Consider the following 24,238-nt stretch of genomic DNA (forward strand, 5'->3'; position numbering starts at 1 on the left):
GTCCAGCCTTCATCTTAGGACCACCATGGCCCAGAATGCCATGTCCACACATTTCTTGGGGCTACTGTGTGCTCCTTTATTGAGGCAAAACAGGCTGAGTTGGGGTGTTTTTAAAGCAGGAACTACTACACTTTGTTGTTGCTCCCCTGGGGGCTTTTATAAAGATCCAAAGACTCACCAAAGTCCTGTAGAGGCAAATAAACCAGCAGTGCTTGTCTCCAGAGATCATTCCTACAGCAGCATTGTCACTGGGGCACTGGCAAACTTCTGTTTGCCTTGTTCCAGGCCTTGGCAACCCTTTCAGTGAAGAAATTGTTCTGCATCTCCAGCCTGAACCACCCCTGGTAGAACTTGAGGCCATTTCCTTTCGTGCTCTTGTTTGCTCCTTGTGAGATCAGCCCCAGCCTGGCTCCAGCCTCCTTTCAGGGAGTTGTAGAGAGCAATGAGGTCTCCCCTCAGCCTCCTTTCCTCTAGGCTGAACAACCCCAGTTCCCTCACCAGCCCTGTTCTCCAGACCCTTCACCAGCCTTGTTGCTCTTCTTCAGGAATGCTCCAGCCCCTCAATGGCCTTCTGGGAGTGAACCCAGGATTCAGGCTGTGGCCTCACCAGTGCCCAGTATGGGGCACAATGACTTCACTGCTCCTGCTGGCCACACCATTGCTGATCCAGGCCAGGATGCTGGTGGCCTTCTTGGCCACCTGGGCATGCACTGGCTCATCTTCATACCCCAAAGTCTTTTTCTGCTTGGTGGTTTCCAGCCACTCTGACCCAAGCTTGGAGACTTCGTGGGGTTGTTGTGACCCAAGTGCAATACCCAGCACTTGGTGTTCTTGAACCTCATCCCATTGGCCTTGGCCCATTGATCCAGCCTGCCCAGATCCCTCTGCAGAGCCTTCCTCCCCTCCAGCAGATCAACACTGCCACCCAAAGTGGTGTCATCTGCAAACTTACTGGGGAAGCCTCAGTCCCCTGGATAAAGACATTAGAGAGAACTGTCCCCAGCCCTGAGCCCTGGGGAGCACCACTGGTGACTAGTCACCAACTGGAGTTAACTCCATTCCCTACCACTATTGCTTGGGCCCAGCCATCAGCCAGTTTTTGGCCTGTTCTGGGCATGGGCAGCCAGTTTCTTCAGGAGGATGCTGTAGGAGCTGCTGCTTCTCTGTCCTTTGTGTCTCTCCACTCCAGGACACTGTGCGTGGAGCAAGAGAGACCTGCAAGAACAATACAGAGGAGGCAGTGTGGGGGAGACTGAGGGCTTGGGGAGCCCCTGAGCAATCCACCACAGGCATTTTGGCTGAGGACTTGATGCTGTGAGTCTGAGGAAACGTTGTGGTAGACCACATATGGTAAACACAGATGCTTGTGTAGCTGGCAGCATGAGTTAAGTTTAGCATGGGGGCAATATTGGTCTCTTTTTAGTTGCTGAAGACATAGAGAACATTCTTGAGTTCCTGAGGTGGTGCTGAGGCAGAGGCAAAGCAGCATCTTGGATGAGGCCTTGAGCAACCTGGTCTGGTGGAAGGTGTCCCTGCCCATGGCAGGGGGGGCTGGAACTGGATGTTCTTTAAGGTCCCTTCCACCTCAAACCATTCTATGAGGCTGTTTCCAGGTGAGCTCATTGAGGAGGAGAGGTGTAATTTTACTAACTGGCCTATTATTGCCAGGTGTCCTAAAAGCCAAGAGCAGTGGGTTCCTCACAGCATGGAGAAGATCACTCAGTACTTTGAAGAGCCAAAGTAATTAGCAAAAATCAAGCAGTGTCTCAATACTGCTGCAGCTCTAATTGGGTGCCTTTTAGCCCTGACAAAAGGCAGCTTTTGTTGGCACCCCTGGCTCTTCTGAATACCTGACATGGAAACAGAGGGACCAGCTGCAGAGATGGAAGCAAAATTCCAACTGAAGGTGTGCAGCTGTTGATTCAGTCATGCAAAGAGCTGGAGGAAAACACAGATCAGAGCATCCCCCGACAGGCTGGTCTCTTCTCACAGCTAACAAGTGACAGGGCAAGAGGAAACAGCCTCAAGTTGTGCCAGGGGAGGTTCAGGTTGGGTACTAGGAACAGTTTGTTCCCAGAAGGGGTCCTGAGGCGTTGGAACAGGCTGCACAGGGAGGTGGTGGAGTCACCATCTCTGCATGGATTTAAAAGATGTGGGGCTGAGGGATGTGGCCTGGTGGTAGCTCAGCAGCAGTGGTGGGATTGCAAGCATTTAAATGGACTTGATCTCAAAGGTCTCTTCCAACCTCAGCAGTTCTATGGCTCTGTGATTCTTCTATGCTTGAACCACAACAACAACATAAAGTGGAGTTGGAATGGTTTGCTTATTGTTCAAATTCTGTGGTTTAGACCCATTTTGGGAACAAACCAATGTGAGTCTGGAGCCAGCCAACCACCTGGCTGTGATCCTCAGCTTTCAGCTCACTTGGGAGACTGCAGAGTGAGTGCTTTGGGTGGTGCTTGGCGTGGGGAGATCTGACTGTCAGCCTCATTGCTGTCATTTCCACCTCATGGCTGCAGTGGGGTGGGGGTTGGTGTCTTCTCCCTAGTGTCAGGTGACAGAATGAGAGGAAATGGCCTGAAATTGTGCCAGGGGAGGTTTAGATTGTCCATGATGTCTCTTCTACCTCCTACCACCCTGGGATACTCTGTGTGTGTGTGAGTTTACAGGGACTTAGGACGTAAGAAATGACATCTGTCAGAGTGTGAAAAGTTCAGAACTGTCAGGCTGCTTCCTCAGTCTACATACAATCAGAGAATGGCTTAGGTTGGAAGGGACCTGGAAGATCATCTAGTTCCAACCATTTGCTGTGGGCAGGGACACTTCCTACTATCCCAGGTTGCTCCCATCCACCCTGGCCTTGAGCACTTCCAGGCTCGGAGCCTCCACGGTTTCTCTGGGCAGCCTGTTCCTCTACTCTGCTCTCGTGAGACCCCACCTGCAGTGCTGCATCCAGATCTGGAGTCCCTCACATAAGAAGGACATAGAACTGTTGGAGCAGGTCCAGAAGAGTCCACAAAGATCATCAGAGGGCTGGAGCACCTCCTCCTCTGTGGGGACAGGCTGAGGGAGTTGGGGCTGTTCAGCCTGGGGACCTTTGAGTGGCCTTCCAGTACCTGAAGGGGACTACAAGAAAGCTGGGGAAGGGACTTTTGACAAGGGCTTGGAGTGATAGGGTGAGAGGGAATGGCTTTGAGCTGGAAGAGGGGAGTTTTAAACTGGAGACTAGGAAGACATTCTCTCCAGTGAGGGTGGTGAGACACTGGAGCAGGCTGTAGATGCCCCCTCCCTGGAGGTGTTCAGTGCCAGGCTGGATGAGGCCTTGAGCAACCAAGTCTAGTGGAAAGTGTTGCTGGCTATGGCAGGGGGGTTGGAACTGGATGATCTTTAAGGTCCCCTCCTTAAGACCATTCTGTGAATCTGTGATTGCAGTGGCTCCCTGGCACCTGAAGCTGTAGACCTTTTCCCGTGTAAGCCCTGCTGAAGGCTCACCTGTGGCCCCCAGCAAGCACACCTTTGTACCTTGTGTGTGTTGAGCACGGCAGGAAGAGCTGCCCCACGCTGGCAGGAAATGTGTCTGTTACCACTGCTTTCCTTAAACCACATTTCCTGGCTGTGAAAACACAATCTGTGCAGAACTGAAGGCAGCTTGAGCAAGGAGATGGTGACTGCGAGGCTGGAAATGCAGGAGGCAAAGGCAGGAGCTGGTGAAAGGCTGTTCCAATGGCCTTGTTTGCTGCTGATTAGCATTCACCACCACAGAGTCCTGCTCTGAGGACCCAGCAGTTCCCACATTGCTGAGGCACCTCATCAGCTGGCTTCAGTCAGTGTACCACATGTGTAGAAGGACACAATTGCTGGGGGTGTCAGGCTGAAATCACCACTCCATCCAGCAGGGTCCTGCAGCTGCCTCGGGGGTGTGCCACAGAATGAGGGGGGTGGGAGCTGAAGCTTGCCCTCTTGGAGCCGTCACTGGCATGCTCACATGGGCTCTCAGATCACAGAACTGTTGAGTGGTGGGGGTTGGAAGGGACCTCTGGAGATCATTGAGTCCAACCTCCCTGCCAAAGCAGGTTCACCTAGACAGTGCCACACAGGAACTGGTGGACAAGAGGCTCACCAGGAGCTCTCAGTGTGCACTTGCAGCCCGGAAAGCCAATCAGAGCCTGGGCTGCAGCAAGAGAAGTGTGGCCAGCAGGGCAAGGGAGGGGATTCTCCCCCTCTGCTCAGCTCTGGTGTGACCCCACCTGGAGTACTGCCTCCAGTTCTGGAGCCCCTATTACAAGAGGGATCTGGAGGTGCTGGAAGGTGTCCAGAGAAGGGCCACGAGGATGAGCAGAGGGCTGGAGCTGCTCTGAGGACAGACTGAGGGAGTTGGGGCTGTTCAGTCTGGAGAAGACAAGGCTCTGAGGTGACCTCATTGTGGCCTTCCAGTATCTGAAGGGGGCCACAAGAAGGCTGGGGAGGGACTGCTCAGGATCTCAGGCAGTGATAGGACTAGGGGGGATGGAATGAAGCTGGAGGTGGGGAGATTCAGGCTGGAGGTGAGGAGGAAGTTCTTCCCTGTGGTGGGTTGAGAGAGGGCCTATGTCTGCAGTATTTTACTGGGATCCTTCTCCTAGCACATGCAGATTTTTCTGGCCCCAGCTTTGACTGCAGCACACTGGTAATGGTTTCATGCCAAAAGGAAGAGATACCCACTGGTTTGTGTTTGCTTCTTCATTACATCACCTTCCCAGGAATTCAATTTAGCTGCCCACCCTGACTGCTGAGGCAGGTGAGCACTAACTGTGGTCAGCAGTCCTGGCCACTGTTCCTTCAGATGGGAGGGCTCTGAAAGGTTTTGGTTCCTGTTTGCCTGTGTAAATCTGTTAGTCCTTACCCTCTGCAGCACCTGTCCTTGGGGCATGCTTACAGGAGTAATCTTGGTGAGGTCAAATGGTATTCCAGCAGAATCCCAATGTGGTGGGGGTTGGAAGGGGCCTCTGCAGGTCATCCACTCTGTTCCCCTGCTGAAGCAGGGCACCCACAGCAGCTTGCCCAGCATCACAATGGCATGGAGGAGACTCCACAACCTCTCTGGGCAGCCTGCTCCAGGCCTCCAGCACCCTCACACCAAACAACTTTCTCCTCATCTTCAGATGGAGCCTCTTGGCTTCCAGTTTGTGCCCACTACCCCTTGTCCTGTCCCTGGGCCTCATCTGAGTCTGGCCTCATCTTCTTGCCCCGCACAGCTCTTGCTCTTAGCTCTTTAGCTCTTGCTGAGCATTGCTCAGATCCCCTCTGGGGCTGCTCTTCTCCAGGCTCCACAGCCCCAGGGCTCTCATCTTTTCTGTCCTCAGAGATGCTCCAGGCCCCTCAGCATCTTTGCAGCCTCCACTGGACTGTCTCTTGAACTGGGAAGCCCAGAACTGCTCCCAGTGCCCAGAGCTGCTCCTGCTGCAGGGGGAGGAGGATGCCCACGCTCAGGCAGTGCTTCCCTTTGTCTTGGTTAATGGAGAAGGCAGAAGCTTTTCCTTGGAGCAGACGTTTTCAGCAGTGCTTTCTGGGTTGTGATGGACTCTGCAGCACCCTAAATCTTTTCAGAAGAGGCTGTGTGTCATCTGGCTCCTTGGAGCTCTTCATGGAGCAGTGCTTTAATTGCAGAGGCTGTGTGACAGAGTGTGCCAGGCTCCAGCTCGACAGGGAGCACTTCAGAGCTGGGTATTTGTGGCAGCTGGAAAAAAAAGTTATTTACAACCTCACTTATTCCCCCCCACCTCCCTTCTGAAGCCATAGCAGCTAAAGGGTGGTGTTTGCTGCTGCTCTTCTGCCTTGTGATCAGCACTGCAGAGTCTAGTTGGAGGTCTGCAGCTGGTGATGTTGCCCAGCGGTCAGGACTAGGTCCATTCTTGTTCATCCTCTTCATCAGCAACCTGGATGAAGGGACAAGGGTGGACCTTGAGGCAGTTTGCTGAGGAGACCAAACTGGGAGGAGTGGCTGACACCTCACCAGGCTGTGCTGCCATTCAGTCAGACCTGGACAGGCTGGAGAGCTGGGCAGAGAGCAACCTCATGACGTTCAGCAAGGGCAAGTGTAGGGTCCTGCACCTGGGGAGGAAGACCCCCCTGGGATTCTCTGTTATTCTGAGTGTGGAGCAGTGATGAAATCATGAAGAGTGAACCTTCATCTTGATTATCTGGTTTGGAAAACACAGGTTACAAACTTCTGAATGGAGATAGTGAAACAAGTCAGGGAATCCCACCACTGTGGATGCTCACCCAGTCCAACAGCCCCTGCTTGCCCAGGATCACAATGGCCAGGTGCCTTTGGAAGCTCTCCAGAGAAGGAGACTCCACAACCTCTCTGGGCAGCCTGCTCCAGGCCTCCAGCACCCTCACACCAAACAACTTTCTCCTCATCTTCAGGTGGAACCTCCTGCCTTCCAGTGTGTGCCCACTGCCTCTTGTCCCATCAGTGGGCACCACTGACAAGGGTCTGACCCCACACTCTGTCCCTGAATACCAACTTCCACAGCCTTGGGCTGCTTTCCCTGTCCCATCTGGCTGCTCTTGGCAGAGCCATGCCTGGTTGCAGCGTGATGCTGCAGCTCAGCACCACGTGAGTCACGGTCCTGGGGCTGCATCTCTCCCAGCAGGCTCTTGCTATCTGGGGTGTCTTCAGGAGCAGGGATGATGTGGCTGTGAGTGTACCAAGCCTGTCCCTTGGCGTGCAGGCGGCGAGGAGCCTGGGGCGGCCTGGCAGCGGCAGCTGCTTTGGAAAAGGCCACTTCATTCTGACAGCATTAACTAGGTCAGTGCTCAAACACAGACCAGTGAAAGCCAGTTGGGAAGCTGTGTGGCCAGCAGAGGTATCTGTGGCTGTTAAATGACCTCACAGAGCGATGCTGGAGCGTGGCCAGAGGACCTGATAACTCCGTGGATGCGAGGCTCTGTGCCTTCTGGTCACTGTGGCTTCTCTCCCAGGGTTAGGTGACCAGCAGCAGATACATTGGCAGAAAACAGACTTATTTGCCACATCTGTGGATTTTCTTCTCCTGGTTTGCTGTTACCAGCTTCATTTAAATGAGTCTGAACAATCTCCTTGAATCATTTCATAGAATCACAGAATGGCTCAGGTTGGAAGGGGCCTGAGAGATCATCTACTCCAACCTCACTGCCGTGGGCAGGGACACCTCTCAACTAGACTTTGCTGCTCAAGGCCTCATCCAGCCTGGTCCTGAACACCCCCAGGGAGGGGGCATTTACAACCTTCCTGGGCAACCTATTCCAGAGTCTCACCACCCTCATACTGAAGAACTCCTTCCTAATCTCCAGTCTAACCCTGCCCTCCCTCAGCTTCAAACCATTCCCCATTGTCCTGTCTCTAGACACCTTCATGAGAAGTCCCTCTGCAGCCTTCCTGTAGGATCCCTTCAGGTATTGGAAGGCAGCTTTCAGGTCTCTTCTCTTCTCCAGGCTCCCTTAGCCTGTCCTCACAGCAGAGGTGCTCCAGCCCTTGGCTCATCATTTCTGAGCAACTCAAGGTTGACACATAGGGTTCAGGAGCATCTCTTGGAGCATCACCATTGCTGCCCTAATGGTTTCAGTTGAGGTGATCTGGGGAGGTTTTGGATAATGTATCCAGTTACTGGTTGAGTCTTTATAGCACAGATGACTTCAGCTGTCCCAGTCATGGTGGTGTCTTGGGTTGAAGGTTGGACTGGATTGCAACCAAAACAATTCTATGATTCCCCATAGGTGTGACTTCTGTGATCCACCTACATGTGTGATGCTGATCTCTGCCTACTTGGTGATGTGCTCTGTGCCTTCTTCTCATGACCTTCCAGTCCTGTCAAGGGGCAGAGCTGGGCTGGCCACCAGAGGAGTGGCAGATGCTCTCTGTGAACCCCTCAGCCTTCCCAAAGGGAAGCCATAAAGCTAAGCTGTGTAGGGTCCTGGAGCTGGGTTGCTATGTGAAGGGAAAAGAGGAGCCACTGCACACTTCAGATGTCCTCAGTTATGTCCCAGACAGAAAAAAATCTTCTTTCCTCCCTTACAGGCTGCTGCACTCTGCTGCTGCTCGTTTGCCTTTCATAGTATTGTGGAACTTCTGTGTTGCCCTCTTGAGTAGCTTTTAATGATGCAGCTTCTTGCCCCTTTTTCCCTCTTGAAGCCCAGAAGAAAGCTTTCTGTGAGTGGCACCCATGCTGGGAGGGAGGGACTGCCACATTGCTGCTGGACTGACAGGGAGGGGGTGATCCCAGCCCAGCCTTATAATACCTTAATTGTGGTTGGTGTGACCTAGCCTTTGACAATCATGACTCAAACAGGATTTCAGCACTATAAAGGTTTCTGCAGGCTGCCCACAACTGAGCTGCATTTCACTGTGTTAGGAGCAACGTGATGAGGTGGCTGCTGATGGCTTGGGTGGGTGGAGGCTTCCCTGGGTTAAGAACTGGCTGATGGCCAGGCCCAGAGAGTGGTGGGGAATGGAGTTAGCTCCAGCTGGTGGCTGGTCAGCAGTGCTGTTCCCCAGGGCTCAGTGCTGGGGACAGTTCTCTTTCATGTCTTCATCAGTGATCTGGCTGAGGGAATGGAGTGCACCCTCAGTAAGTCTGCAGATGGCACTAGACTGGGGGGGGAGGGGTGTTGGTTTGATGGAAGGCTCTGCAGAAGCACCTGGCCAGGCTGGATCCATGGGTTGAGGCTCAACAAGGCCAAGTGCTGGGTCCTGCACTTGGGTCACAACAGCCCCAGGAATGCTCCAGGCTAAGGGCAGAGTGGCTGGAAACTGCCTGGTGGAAAAGGACCTGGGGGTTTTGTTTGAGAGCTGTTTGAAGCTGAGCCAGGGTGTGCCCAGGTGGCCAAGAAGGCCACCAGCACCCTGGCCTGGATCAGCAACGGTGTGGCCAGCAGGAGTAGGGCAGTGATCATGCTCACTGGTGAGCCTGCACCTCAAATCCTGGGTTCAGTTTTGGGGCCCTCACTCCGAGCAGGGTACTGAGGGGCTGGAGTGTGCCCAAAACAATTCTGTGAAATGGGTTGAAAGTGAAGAGAGGTTTTGTGAAAGCCACGAGGTTTTCATTGGGATTTTGCCTTTGCCTTCCTGCAGCTGGGGAATAAAGCCAGGTTGTTTCTCTGCTACGTTTTTGTGCCAGCCACGCTCCACAAACCCCACTCAAAGCTCTGAAGCAAGAAGAGTTTGCAAAGCATTTTGTGAATCTGCCTGGGGATGGGGTTGCTGTTTCCTTCCACCTGTTTTTTTCTAAGGGAGATGAATCTCATTGCAGGGCTCAGCAGATTCCTACACAAGCAGACCCTCAGACTCTGATGTCTCTTTGGAAGAAGACAGGGAAGCAATCCGCCAAGAGAGAGAGCAGCAAGCAGCTATACAGCTTGAGAGGGCAAAGGTCTGTGCTTTTCAGCTTTAATCATACCCAAGTTCTCTGCCTGCTGTTCAGATTCTCACTGCTGGGTTCAGAATGCTGCTGCTGCTGCTGCTGCCTTGTGAATCAGTTTGGGAGTTGAGTCAAGCAGCGAAGATGTCCGGGGCAGCGTAGGGTCAGTATTGTGGTGTCCATGGGGACCTTCCCCAGTGGGCTGAGCTCTGCTGCTTTGTGGGAAATGATCAGGTCTGAGTTTTGGTGTATTTGGCAGAATGACCTCTGCTGGGCTTTCCTGATTTGATACAGCACAGAAGAGTTTCCACTGGTTGTGATGTGTGTTTCTGTTTCCAGTCCAAACCAGTAGCATTTGCTGTCAAGACAAATGTGAGTTACTGTGGAGCCCTGGATGAAGATGTTCCTGTCCCAAGCACTGCCATCTCTTTTGATGCCAAGGACTTCTTACACATTAAAGAGGTAAAAGCCCAACAAGTGGTAAAAGGGAATGTGAAAAGGAAACTTTTTCATATGGTAAGGACTAGGATTTGAGCAATCAGGGCTGAGCCACACTGGGTTTAAGAGAGCCAAGAGCTTGTCAAGGGGACTTCCATTTTCTGAAGGGGGCTTCAAGAAAGCTGGGGAGGGACTTTTGAGGGTGTCAGGGAGTGATAGGACTGGGGGGGGATGGAACCAAACTAGCAATGGGTAGATTGAGATTGGATGTGAGGAAGAAGTTGTTCCCCATGAGGGTGGTGAGAGCCTGGCACAGGTTGCCCAGGGAGGTGGTGGAAGCCTCATGCCTGGAGGTGTTTGCAGCCAGGCTGGATGTGGCTGTGAGCAGCCTGCTGTAGTGTGAGGTGTCCCTGGCCATGGCAGGGGGGTTGGAACTGGCTGAGCCTTGAGGTCCCTTTTCCACCCTAACAATTCTGTGATGCTGTGATTTTAAGAGCTGAGTGGAGGTAGGAGAGCACATCTGTCTTAGTGGCAATGATCATAGAATGGTTTGGGGTGGAAGGGACCTCAAGGATCAGCCAGTTCCAGCCCCTGTGCCACAGGCTGGGATACCTTCCACTGGACCAGGCTGCTCAAGGCCTCATGATGGGTGGTACTTGAGGCTCTTCAGAGATCCAGCACCCTGGAGTGGTGATTCTGCTTTTTCTGGTGATCTGGGGTGGTGATCTTATTGGTTGGTGTTACTGACTTGTGGGATTCTTATGTCACAGGGAGGGAATCACAGCTTCCTGTATTTTAAATCATAGAATGGTTTGGGTTGGAAGGGACCTCCAAAGGTCACCTAGTGAGCAGGGACATCTGCAGCTACAGCATGTTGCTCAGACACTCTTCAGTGTGATAGATCCAGATTCTTTCCACTGAGTTTGTGATGGATCAGAGGTTGCAATAACAAAAAGGGTTGGCATTGATCAGGAAGTGGAGTAGCACCAGGTTACACTGGGTCTTCATACAATGCAAGATATGTTTGTAAGGAAGGAAGACAGAATAATACAGAATCCCACAATGTCAGGAGTTGGAAGGCACCTCTGGAGATCATCCAGTCCAAGCCCCATGTTCAAGCAGGGGCACCCACAGCAGCTTGCCCAGCAGCACGATGGCCAGGTGGGGTTGGAAGCTCTCCAGAGGAGACTCCACAACCTCTCTGGGCAGCCTGCAACAGGGCTCCAGCACCCTCATACCAAGTAAGTTTCTTCTCATCTTTAGTTGGAACCTCCTGGCTTCCAGTTTGTGCCCATTGCCCCTTGTCCTGTCCCTGGGCACCACTGACAAGAGTCTGGCCCCAGCCTCTTGCCCCCCACAGCTCCTTTAGTTCTTGCTGAGCATTGCTCAGATCCCCTCTGGGGCTGCTCTCCTCCAGAACCCACAGCCCCAGGGCTCTCAGCCTTTGCTCCTCATAGAGATGCTCCAGGCTCCTCAGCATCTTTGGAGCCTCCACTGGGCTCTCTCCAGTAATTCCCTGTCTTGTTTGAACTGAGGAGCCCAGAACTGGACACAATGCTCCAGCTGTGACCTGACTGTGGTAGAGTAGAGGGAAAGAGACCCTCCCCTGACCTGCTGGCCACACTCTTCTGAAGGGACTCTAGGAGACCATTTGCATTCTTGGTCACAAGAGCACATTGCTGGCTCGTGGGCAGCTTTTTGCCCACCAGCACTCCCAGTCCCTTCTCTGCAGAGAGAAATAAAGAAACCACTGAAGAGGACAGACACAAAAATCAGGAAAAAGGCATGGGGAGAAATGGGCTCTGCTGGAAGGGCTGTGGTGAAGCCAAACACTTCTTGCTGCACGGTGAGCACATTTGCTGCAGCTCTTTAGCTGAAGTGAGCCCTCCAGATTTGCATAACCCCCCATTGGGTGGTGGATTGGTACATCAGCATGCAGCTTGCAAAAGCATTTTCATTTTTCATCCCTGCATTCTGGGTTTATTTTGGGTGTTGAGTCCCCATTGGTCTCTTTCTCTGAACATGTGTCTGTCATCGCTTTCAGCTCAGTTCCCCTTCAGCTGAGCACATTCAGGAGGAGAACACCTGCCTCTGCACCTCTAGAGAGGGGTGGTGGAACAGGGGGTGGGGGTTTTATTTTGCTTTAAAACCTTTTCTCCTGGAGAGGGACACAGCAGAGGCAGCTGATTCCCTCCTTCCATTTATCTCTGTTTGCTGCAAACAGATGGAACTTTGAGTGGGGGTTTTGCTTTTATTCCTTTTGTCTCTCTTTTTGAGTGTGGAAGGGTGCTTAAATCCTGCTGAGGAAGTGGGGCCCTGAATCTGCCTGTGCCTGCATGCAGAACTGATTGGCCCTCCTCTTCATTCCCCATGAAGGCCTTCTTTTCTGTCTAGCACCACACCTGAGCTCTCTCCACTTCCTGAGCCTGCTTCCCATCAGGAAAAGCTCCTTTGTTGGCACTCAGAGTTGAATTCAGACCATGGCATCCATTACAGCACTAAGATCATAGAATGGTAGGGCTTGGAAGGGGCCTCCAGAGATTGTTGAGTCCCATGCCCCTGCCAGAGCAGGATCACACAGAGCAGCTCACACAGGGATGTGCCCAGATGAGTCTCCAAAGTCTCCAGACTCTGCAGCCTGCTCCAGGCCTCCAGCACCCTCACACCAAAGAGGTTTCTCCTCATCTTCAGGTGGAACCTCCTGGCTCCCAGTTTGTGCCTGTTTCTTTCCCCTTGCTCTTGCTGAGCACTGATCAGATCCCTTCTGGGGCTGCTCTTCTCCAGGCTCCACAGCCCCAGGGCTCTCAGCCTTTCCTCCTCACAGATGCTCCAGGCCCCTCAGCATCTTTGGAGCCTCCACTGGGCTCTGTCCAGCAGTTCCCTGTCTCTCTGGAACTGGGGAGCCCAGCAATGAGCCCAGAACTCCAGATGTGGCCTCCCTAGGTCAGAGCAGAGGGGGAGAACAACCTCCCTTGACCTGCTGGCCACACACTTCTTCATGAACCCCAGGAGACCATTTGCTGCCTTGTTCACAAGGGCACATTGCTGGCTCCTGGGTACTTGTTGTCCATGTCTTGGCATTCCATGGGTTTTATTCCCAGACCCAGATGACCAGGATCTCACTGCCACTGAAGTCTAAGCTCTCTGCCTTGCCTGCTGAGGGTTCACCATCATCTCTTTGTTAATGCTGAAGCCTTCAGCTTGCCTGAAGCTGTGGGGGTAACTGGTGGGATTTCAGGAAGGGTTCCCCATGGATAGCAGAGTCTGTTTTTCAGTGTTCTGGCTCCTTGCTAGGCCTGGGACAAGCATGATTCCAGGTTTTGGAGCAATGCTGACCTAGGTAAGGAGGTCACCCTGCTGCCAGGATGAAACATCAGCACTGAGCCATGAGCTGCTATATTGAGAGTGTGTCCTGGATGTCTCATCCCTCTGCTACCAGCCCATCCATTATGTGCTTCTTTCAAAGATGAGGTGGCAGCTGACAAAGCAGAAGAAATAATGGGCATGGCAAGCAAGAGGAACGAGCTGTAGTCCTCCCACGTGCTGAAGGCAAAGAATAACATCTGGGAGGTAATGGCCTCATGGAAATAGCCCTGTGTTCCTTGCTGCAGCCATGGCATTTGGACTGGTCAGATGTTCTCAGCATAGCACTCATTCTGATCTCAGATCCAGAGGCATCACTCAGAGGCCCAGGACCTGCTGATGGAGGGAAGATTCCTGTGCTGAAGCTGTGCATTAAAAACCAACTGACCTGGAAAAGCTGGAGAGGTGCCCCTGTGTGAACCTCAAGAGGTTCAACAAGGCCAAGTGCAAGGGCCTGCACATGGGTTGGGGTACCCCCTGGGATCACTTCAGGCTAGAGAGCAGCCCTGTGGAGAAGGACTTGGGGGTGCTGCTGGGTGCTAAGGTGGCCATGAGCTGGTGCCCAGCGCTGCCAGCCCAGCCCCAGCTGTGTCCTGGGCTGATCCCCAGCAGTGTGGGCAGCAGGGGCAGGGAGGGGATTCTGCCCCTCTGCTGTGCTCTGCTCAGACCCCACCTGCAGGGCTGGGGCCAGCTCTGGAGTCCTCAGCACAGACAGGGACCTGATGGAGCAGGGCCAGAGGAGGCCACAGCAATGCTGGCAGGGCTGGAAGCCCTCTGCTGTGAGGCCAGGCTGAGAGAGTTGGGCTTGTTCAGCCTGGAGAAGAGAAGGCTGCAGGGAGACCTTCTGGTGGCCTTGCAGTGCTTCAAGGGCTGAGCAGAAAGCAGGAAAAGAGGTGATGGTTTGAACTAAAAGAGGGAGATTCAGAGGGGAGGGAAGGAAGAAATGTTTGATGCTGAGGGTGGTGAGAGCCTGTCCCAGGTTGCCCAGAGAGGTGGAGATGTCCCCATCCCTGGAACCACTGCAGGTCAGGTTGTTTGGGGCTCTGAGCAACCTGCTCCACTTGCAGGTGTCCCTGCTGAGTGCAGAGGGGTTGGACTGGATGAGCTTTAAAGGTCCCTTCCCACCCAAACCATTTGATGGTGCTGTGATTTCAAACTAGAATGGGGCTCAGGCTTTGCAGTGGTTTAAATCCATTGACTGACAGCAGCATATTGCCAGATCCAGTTCATTTTAAAGAGTTCCAATAATGCTGTTGACTTAAGGAAAAACCCAACACCTTTAAACCCAGGCTTTGCTTACTGACATCCTCAGAGTCAGGATCCTAACAGCATGAAGAGCAGAGAGCTAAAAAGCTGAGAGGATATCATAATGGAACCTCTTGGAGCAGTAACAGCTGTCTAAAGAGGGCAGGTTTCAGGCTGGGGATAGGAGGAGCTGTTCAGGGTCATACTTGTGTTTAGGTAGGGCTTAATAAAAAGGCTAATTGTGTTTTTTCAAAGGGTGCTGAGCCTCTGTGTGCTTCAGAGACTCTTGTACCTGTGACATCCAGGACATTGTATCTCTGCAAGAGATCAGGTGCTGGAAACATAAGGCCAGGAGAGCTGATCATTGTTAAGATGAGATCTGTGTGATCATCCTCAAGGCATGCAATTAACTGGGCCAGTGTTTCACCACCCTCAGGGGGGGAAAAAGGGAAAACAAATGTTGGTCTTAATGACTTGAATGTTGGTTCTGAAAGGGAATGCTGCTTTTGAAGGCTAATGAAGCATGGCAGAGTGGAAGGATTGCAGATATTTCTCTTCCAAAGCCACCCAGCTCCAACAAATCCATTGACTACCAGCAGCAGAATGCCAGAGCCTGAAGTGTTGATCTGGTGTAACAAATGTGAATAGTTCTGTTGACTCAAGCAGAAGCAGCAATTTACCATCAGGCCTTGCTTTCTGGCATCCTCAGAACCAGGATCCTACCAACATGAGGAGCAGAGACCTAAAATGTTGATGGAAGTGCTGTTAATGATGATGGAAGTCTGTGGTGACAGGTTGGACTTGATGGTCTTTGAGGTCTCTTCCAGCCTTGGTGATTCTGTGATACCCTCACTGTGATACTGGACCCACAAATCCACTGGATTTGAAGTGGGCTACAGGAGAGCTGGAGAGGGACTTCATAGAGAAGCATGGAGTGACAGCACAAGGGGAGATGGCTTCCCACTGGAAGAAGCTTGATTTGGATTAGTCCATAGTTGGAAATCCTTCCTCATGAAGGTTGTGAGGCACTGGGACAGGTTGCCCAGAGAAACTGTGGAGGCTTCAGGCCTGCAAGAGTTGAAAGCCAGGTTGGATAAAGGCCTTGAGCAACCTGGTCCAGTGGAAGGTGACCCTGGCCATGGCAGTGGGGTGGGACTAGGTGATCTTGAAGATCCCTTCCAACCCAACCCATTCCATGCTATCACTCTTCAGCTTGCCATCGTTCAGGCTGGGCCAGGCTTTCACTAATGCAGCAAACCAGCTGTTAATAAAGGTTAATGAGGAAAATCAGTAGCATGCTTTGAGGGGTGTATTCAAGTTTCTTCCTCAAGGGGATTTTCCTTCCTCTGTCATAAATTCACAAGTATCATGGTATCAGTCAGGGTTGGAAGGGACCACAGGGATCATCTAGTTCCAACCCCTCTGCCATGGGCAGAGACACCTCACACTACAGCAGGCTGCCCAGAGCCTCATCCAGCCTGGGCTTAAACACCTCCAGGGCTGGGGCCTCAACCACCTCCCTGGACAACCCATTCCAGGGCTTCACCACTCTCATGGGGAAGAACTTCCTCCTCACCTCCAGCCTGGATCTCCCCACCTCCAGCTTCATTCCATTCCCCCTAGTCCTATCCCTACCTGAGATCCTGAGCAGTCCCTCCCCAGCCTTCTTGGAGCCCCCTTCAGATATTGGAAGGCCACAATGAGGTCACCTCAGAGCCTTCTCTTCTCCAGACTGAACAGCCCCAACTCCCTCAGTCTGTCCTCAGAGCAGAGCAGCTCCAGCCCTCTGCTCATCCTCATGGCCCTTCTCTGGACACCTTCCAGCACCTCCAGATCCTTCCTGTGCTAGGGGCTCCAGAACTGGACACAGGACTCCAGGTGGGGTCTCAGCAGAGCTGAGCAGAGGGGGAGAATCACCTCCCTTGCCCTGCTGGCCACACTTCTCTTGCTGCAGCCCAGGATCTGATTTTCTTTCTGGGAGTTCAGCTCCTTCCAGGCAGCAGCACTACAAAAGCCTTGTTTGTGGAGAGGTGCCACAACCTTTGGCTCTTTGCTGGAGCTGACAAGTTTTCTCTTTTATCTTGGAGAGCTTTGATTTGGCTTTGAGTTCCTAGAGGGATGTTTGTAGAGCTTTTCCACCACACCAACTCGCTGCAAAGGGTCAGCCTGGTGTGAACACCCTGGAAAGGAGGAAGGAAATGTGGCTGTGCTGGTGGTCTTTGGTGCAGACCATTACATTTGACAAGAAGCCAATCATGAGTTTGGTGGTGATCTGAAGGTGTCTGTATGTTCTAGGAAGTTATCTTTAGTTTCTAGGAAGAAATTCTTCCACTGAGGGTGGTGAGACACTGGACAGGTTGCCCAGGGAGGTCATGGATGTCCCCTCCCTGGTGGTGTTCAAGGCTGGGTTGGACAAGACCTTGAGCAACCTGGGCTAGTGGAAGGTGACCCTGCCCATGGCAGGGGGGGTGGAACTTGAAGGTCCTCTCCAACCCAAACCATTCCATGATTCTGTGGTAATGTTTCACTGCTTTATGTGGCTGCTGTGAGGTAGCCTGGTGGCTTTGGTTGACCAGAAGTTGGTTTGTCTCAGTAAATCATCTCAGTTGGTGACACCAGAGGAAAAGTCACAGCAGGATGTGTTGGGGCAGTTAAGAGAGAAGCCAGCATGGCCACAGAAAATGTAGGCTACAAAGGCCAGGAGAGCATTGGCTTTGTTGGCCACAAGGGCACACTGCTGTCCCATGAATAACTTACTGTCCACCAGGACTCCCAAGGTCCTTCTCCATGGAGCTGCTTTCCAGCAGATCAGCCCCTCACCTGTACTGGTGCAGGGGGATAATCTTCTCCAGATGCAGGACTCTACTCTTGTCCTGGTTCAACCTCTGGAGGTTCCCTTTTGCCCAACTCTCCATCCTGTCCAGGTCATGCTAAATGGCAGCACAGCCAGATGAGGTGTCAGCCACTCCTCCCAGTTTGGTATCATCAGCAAACTGGCTGAGGGGACACTGCCCCCTCACCCAGGTCATTGAGGAGGATGTTCTTCAGCCCTGAAGAAAAGGACTTGGGGGTGCTGGGGGATGAGAAGCTCAACAGGAGCCAGCAGTGAGCACTTGCAGCCCAGAAAGCCAACCAGAGCCTGGGCTGCAGCAAGAGAAGCAGAGCCAGCAGGGCCAGGGAGGTGATTCTCCCCCTCTGCTCCACTCTGCTGAGACCCCACCTGGAGTCCTGTGTCCAGTTCTGGAGCCCCTAGCACAAGAAGGATCTGGAGGTGCTGGAAGGTGTCCAGAGAAGGGCCATGAGGATGAGCAGAGGGCTGGAGCTGCTCTGCTGTGAGGACAGACTGAGGGAGTTGGGGCTGTTCAGTCTGGAGAAGAGAAGGCTCTGAGGAGACCTCATTGTGGCCTTCCAGTATCTGAAGGGGGCTCCAAGAAAGCTGGGGAGGGACTTTTGAGGGTGTCAGGGGGGGATAGGACTCGGGGGATGGAATCAAACTCGAAATGGGTAGATTGAGATTGGCTGTGAGGAAGAAGTTGTTCCCCATGAGGGTGGTGAGAGCCTGGCACAGGTTGCCCAGGGAGGTGGTGGAAGCCTCATCCCTGGAGGTGTTTGCAGCCAGGCTGGATGTGGCTGTGAGCAACCTGCTGCAGTGTGAGGTGTCCCTGGCCATGGCAGGGGGTTGGAACTGGCTGAGCCTTGAGGTCCCTTCCAACCCTGACAATTCTGTGATCTCTGTTGAATAAGAGTGGACTCAGTGCTGCTCCCTGGGAATACCACTCGCAGGTTTCGTTGGCCAAGGTGCAGCGAAGGATCGTGGCTCATGAAGTAAGGGTGTTCTGGCCAGGGAGGGCTTTGAGCTGAAGCCAGTGACCTTTCTGTGTTGCAGAAATACAACAATGACTGGTGGATAGGAAGGCTGGTGAAGGAGGGCTGCGAGATTGGCTTCATCCCAAGCCCGCTGCGACTGGAGAACATCCGCATCCAGCAGGAGCAGAAGAGAGGACGTTTCCATGGAGGGTAAGAGTGCTGCCACCTTTCCAAAGACTGGCAAACCAGTTCTGACTCCAGACACTCATTTCAAACACAGCAACAAAGCTGGAGAGGGCTCTGGAGCACAGCCCTGTGAGGAGAGGCTGAGGGAGCTGGGGTTGCTTAGCCTGCAGAAGAGGAGGCTCAGGGGAGACCTTCTTGCTCTCTCCAGCTCCCTGAAGGGAGGTTGTAGCCAGGTGGGGGTTGGTCTCTTCTCCCAGGCAAGCAGCACCAGAACAAGAGGACACAGTCTCAAGCTGCACCAGGGGAGGTTTAGGCTGGATGTTAGGAGGAAGTTCTTCCCAGCAAGAGAGACTGGCCATTGGGATGTGCTGCCCAGGGAGGTGGTGGGGTCAGCGTCCCTGGAAGCGTTTCAGAAGAGCCTGGATGAGGCACTTGGTGCCATGGTCTAGTTGATTAGATAGGGTTGGGTGATTGATTGGACTTGATGATCTTGGGGGTCTCTTCCAACCTGCTTGATTCTGTGTGATTCAAAGGTCACTGGGATTCTCTTTTATTGCAGTGAAGTTGGAGGAGTGCTTGATCTGGGCTCCTAAATGCAAATATGTATCTGCAGAGGGTAGATGTGTTAGATACTGGTGGTGAGAAAGCAGAAAAGGATCTGTGTTGGCTTTAGGAAAGATCAGTAAAGCAGCAAGGGTGGTGATGGCAGAAGGGTCTGAAGGGCTGGAGAGTTTTATGGCCTCATGGGACTAAGTCAGCTTGGTGCTCAATGATTGTCAGACTTTTTCCCATCTGTTATCCCATGGTGGGCATTGAAAGGGACCTCTGGAGATCATTGAGTCCAACCTCCCTGCCAAGGCAGGCTCACCTAGACAGTGCCACACAGGAACACATCCAGGTGGGTTCTGAATGCCTCCCTAGTGAAACAGATGTGAGTTGGTGGGAGAAATCCCACTAAATTGTGTTCCTAGACTCACAGAATGGTTTGGGTTGGAAGGGACCTTCAAGATCACCTAGTTCCAACCTCCCTGCCATGGGCAGGAACACCTTCCACTAGCCCAGGTGCTACAGCAGGGGCACTCACAGCAGCTTGCCCGGGATCACAATTGCCAGCTGGTGCTGGAATCTCTCCACAGAAGGAGACTCCACAACCTCTCTGGGCAGCCTGCTTCAGAGCTCCAGCACCCTCACACCAAAGAATTTTCTCCTCATCTTCAGGTGGAACCTCCTGCCTCTTGTCCTGTCACTGGGCACCACTGACAAGAGTCTGGCCCTATCCTCTTGCTTCCCACCCTTTAGCTCCTGATCAAGATGGACAAGATAACCTTGGAGAGTCCCTTGCAATCCAGTGCAACCTGTGAATCTGTGATCAGCATTGCTCAGATCCCCTCTGGGGCTGCTCTTCTCCTGGCTAAACAGCCCCAGGTCCCTCAGCCTCTCCTCCTCACCGAGATGCTGCAGTGCCCTGAGTGGGTACTGACTGTTCCTCGGGTGGTGGACTTTCCTTCCTTTTTATCTTTCTTCCCATCTTGGCCAAACCCAGATGTTTCAAACTGTATAGAGATGAGCTTTGACATTCAACTGTGTCTCCACACTGCTAGGCCTGGGGATTGCAAGTCCCTGAAGAAATATGACCAGGTCTGGGAAGTAAAACTGATTTCTCATCAGTTCAGCCACCGAAGTCACTCTCCTGTTGGCTCAATACCCAAGATACTTTTCCCTTTCTCTTTCCAATTCCATTACTCCTAGTGTGTTATTCCAGCTAATTGAAAACAAATTCTCCACCCAGATAAGGAGGAGAACAAACCCTGTGGTACTGCAGAGTAAAGAGAGGTGAGCCAATTGAATCTGCACCTAATAGATAGCAGTAAGAGGAGCATAATTCAAGCTGTGTAGCACTGTCAGGGAATTGGCACACAAATGGACTTCATCAAGGTCAGGAATCATTTGGAGTAGCAAGCAGCTGGGGAAATGTTTTTAGAGTGATTGTACAGCATTAACTCTGCTCTTTCTCTAGATTGCTTTGAAGTAGCTTCAGAGGATCCAGTGGTCCAGCAAGAAGATTATCTAGTGCAGAGAGATGGACACTGACAGTACATTTAGGGTGCTCCTTAGGATATGTTTGAGATACAGCAGATTAGAGAAATTCCCCAGGGCTCAGTGCTGGGGCCAGGTCTCATTAACATTTTTATCAGGGGATCCAGGCTCCCTCAGTAAGTTTGCAGATGACACCAGACTGGGTGGCAGTGTTGATCTGCTGGAGGGTAGGAAGGCTTTGCAAAGGGATTTGGCCAGGCTGGGCCCATGGGGCAAGGCCAATGAGATGAGGTTCAACAAAGCTGAGGGCTGAGTCCTGCATTTGGGTCACAGCAACCCCATGGAATGCTCCAGGCTTGGTGCAGAGTGGAAACTGCCCAGTAGGCCTGAGGGTGCTGGTTGACAGGCAGCTAAGATGAGCCAGCAGTGTAGCCTGGAAGGCACCAGCATCCCGGCCTGGATCAGCAGTGGTGTGGCCAGCAGGACCAGGGCAGTGATTGTCCCCACTGGCTGGTCAGGCTGCATGATGAAAAGCCTAAATAAGGTGCTGAAGACATGGATTGTACCGTGGGACTGTGTCCTTCCTGCCCTGAGTCTTCCTCTTGTCTTCTCAGCTGTTTGTGCAATGAACTGAGTGAGAGCTGAGTCACCTCGCATCTTCCCCCTCCCCAAACCAGTTTCCTGTTCTAGTCTGCTGTGGGTTTGCTGCATAAGCACTTCTGCTGGGTGCAGCACACAGGGAGCAGAGGGGCAGAATCATAGACTCATGAAATGGGCTGGGCTGGAAGGCACCTTAAAGATCATCTGGTTCCAACCCCCTGCCGTGGGCCTGCCAAAGGATGAGGTTGCTGAAGGCCCCATCCAGGCTGGTTCTGAATGTTTCCAGGGATAGGACATCCAGAACTGCCTGGCTGGAAGCAGGGAAGTAGAGTGAATGGAAAAAGGAGCTCCTTACACCACTATTGCTACATAACAGAAGTTATTTAAACCACCAGTGAAGGGCCCAGACTTCCCAAGTGGTGTGTCCCATCTACTGGTACAGAGACCCAGTGAGACAGGAGTGCTGGGTGGGGGATGTCCTGCAGAGCTGGGCTGTGCCCTCTGAGTTTGACAGATGTCTGTGACTAGAGCTGCTGCATTTCCCAGCCCACAGGCTGATCATAGAATGGTAGGGGGTTGAAAAGGACCTCTGAAGATCATGGGGTTCAACCTCCCTGCTAGAGCAGGTCACACAGGAGCACATCCAGAAGGGTCTTGAAAGTCTCTAGAGAAGGAGACTCCACAACCTCCCTGGGCTGCCTGCTCCAGGGCTCCAGCACCCTCCCAGTAAAGAAGTTTCTCTTCATGTTGAGGTGGAACTTCCTCTGTTCCAATTTGTATCCCTTCCACTTTGTTCTGTCACAGGACAGCACTGAAAAGAGCCTGGCCCCTTCTTCTTGACACCCACCCCTCAGATATTTATAGACATTAAGATCTCAGTCTTCTCCAGGCTAAACAGCCCCAGGTCTCTCAGGCTTTCTTCATCAGACAGATGTTCCAGTCCCTTCATCATCCTTGTATCTCCCATTGGACTCTCTCTAGTCTATCCCTGTCCCTCTTGAACTGGGGACCCCAGGTCTGGACTCCAGATGTGGTCTCAGCAAGGCAGAGTAGAGGGGCAGATCACAGGAGAGCTTTGCTCAGCCTGTGGTGGAACCTGCTCTCATAGCCTGTAGGTAGCTCTTCTAGACCTGGAGATCAATTCAGTGACAGATACTGTGGTTTCCCAAGTGTCTCTCACCTCAGAAGCAGCTTCCTGGCAGCATGAAGGTGGATGAGGACTCTCCTTGAATGTCTGATTTAGAATCCTAGAACTGTTTGGGTTGGAAAAGCCTTCTAAGATCATTGAGTCCAAGCTTCAACCTAACACCACCATGGCCAGTAAACCATGTCCCAAAGTGCCATGGCCACTCATTTCTTGAACACAGATTCACAGATTGCATCAGGTTTGGAGGGGGACCCTCAAAGGTCATCTTGTCCATCCCCCCTGCAGTCAGCAGGGACACCTCCCAGTAGATCAGGCTGCCTAGGGCCACATCAAGTCTGATCTTGCATGTTCTGAGGGATGGGGCCTCAACCACAGCCCTGGGCACCCTTCCAGTGTTCCACCACTCTCTTTTTGAAGAACTTCCTCCTAGTGTCCAACCTCAGCCTACCCTGCTCCAGTTCCAAACCATTTCTCACAGGGAGGTTTCTCCTAGCTGCTGCCTAGAGCCTCCCAGGTGTGCAGGTCTGGCTGCTGGCTGTGACTGAGGCTCTTTCTGATCCCACAGGAAATCCAGTGGCAATTCTTCTTCAAGTCTTGGAGAAATGGTCTCTGGCACATTTCGAGCCACACCTACTTCCACAGGTAAGACAGGAGGTTATTGCCAGGAAGCTCTGCCTGTTTCTGATCCCTCTCCCTTACAACTTGCAGATGAAGAATGCAGGTTTCCCCCCTGTGCTGACTTCCTAAGACATCCAACAGGGACGCGCTTGCCTGCAGAGGAGGGGATGTGTGGTAGACATCTATTTCTAGACACGTGGGAGTTGTTAAGGGAGCGGGGAAGAGCCTCAGGGAAAGCAGCAGCTGCCCCCAGATGGCATGAATGACCAGTTTGAGGGGGGATGAACAAAAAAAGGGGGTGCACTGAAGTGAAATCCAGAGTGGCGCAGAAGGGGGTTTGGGGTTGCAAGTTGTGGTCTGGTCGTTAACCAAGTTCTCGTTTGGTCTTCTAGCAAAGCAGAAACAAAAAGTGGTAAGTAGTGCTTTTGTTTTGTTTTCCTTGACTTCTGATGCATAATTCCTAAGATGTTCCTGTGGATCATCTCTGAGTAATGATCTGAAGGGTTGTTTTCTTCTTCTAGACAGAACACATCCCCCCATATGATGTAGTGCCATCAATGAGACCTGTTGTCTTGGTGGGACCATCACTGAAAGGCTATGAGGTAATCATTCCAGACATTGGTACTTCAGTATTTTCTTACCATAGAGTGCTTTGGGTTGGAAGGAGCCTTAAAGATCATCTAGTTCCACCTCCCCTGCCTTGGGCAGGGACACCTCTTACTAGATCAGCTTGTTCAAGGCCCCATCCAACCTGGCTTGGAGCCTCTGTAATGTCTGTGGTCAACCTGTGCCAGTGCTTCACCACTCTCATGGGGAAGAATTTCCTTCACCATAGGTGAAGAAATACCTATAACCTTTGTCTATTCAGTGTGGGGGGAGCAGTGCACCTGGTTGATGATAGTTTAAGGTGATTTTAGCTTAAATCATTCCCCAGAGTGTTATATAAGAACTAAGGGCACTTTGCACCCTTTGGGTGAAGCTCCAGATGGTTGTTTTTTCACCTTGCAACAGTAGCTGTTGAAGGGTAGGTAACATAGATTGGTGGAGTGGTTTGGATTGGAAAGGACCTTCAAGATCATCTGGTTCCAACCCCACTGCCATGGGCAGGGAGGCCTCCCACCAGACTAGGTTGCTCAAGGCCTTATCCAACCTGGTCTTGAACACCTCCAGCCATGGGGCATCCACCACCTCCCTGGGCAACCTGCTCCACTGTCTCACCACCCTCACTGGAAACAATTTCTTCCTGATCTCTCTGGTCCCAATCTCCCCTCTTCCTGCTCAAAGCCATTACCTTCATCCTATCACTGCAAGCTCTTGTAGTGCTCAAGACCTCATCCAGCCTGGCCTTGACTACCTCCAGGGAGGGGGCATCCACAACCTCCCTGGGTTCCAGTGTCTCACTCATCTTTGTGGCTGT

At 52.4% G+C, this 24,238-nt stretch overlaps 1 protein-coding gene across 2 annotated transcripts in view; it reads left to right on the top strand.

Annotated features, from left to right (window-relative positions):
- The window catches only part of CACNB4 (calcium voltage-gated channel auxiliary subunit beta 4), a 130,681-nt gene that overhangs the window by 83,188 nt on the left and 23,255 nt on the right, over window positions 1-24,238 (top strand). For both annotated transcript variants that reach the window (XM_054177601.1, XM_054177608.1), the window contains 6 exons: window positions 9,273-9,392; window positions 9,720-9,842; window positions 18,313-18,443; window positions 22,769-22,845; window positions 23,214-23,233; window positions 23,343-23,423. In XM_054177601.1, coding sequence (XP_054033576.1) covers window positions 9,273-9,392; window positions 9,720-9,842; window positions 18,313-18,443; window positions 22,769-22,845; window positions 23,214-23,233; window positions 23,343-23,423 — 552 coding nt within the window. The remainder of the gene's footprint in view (window positions 1-9,272; window positions 9,393-9,719; window positions 9,843-18,312; window positions 18,444-22,768; window positions 22,846-23,213; window positions 23,234-23,342; window positions 23,424-24,238) is intronic.

This window comes from Dryobates pubescens, chromosome 2, assembly GCF_014839835.1.
Source record: "Dryobates pubescens isolate bDryPub1 chromosome 2, bDryPub1.pri, whole genome shotgun sequence".
NCBI lineage: Eukaryota > Metazoa > Chordata > Aves > Piciformes > Picidae > Dryobates > Dryobates pubescens.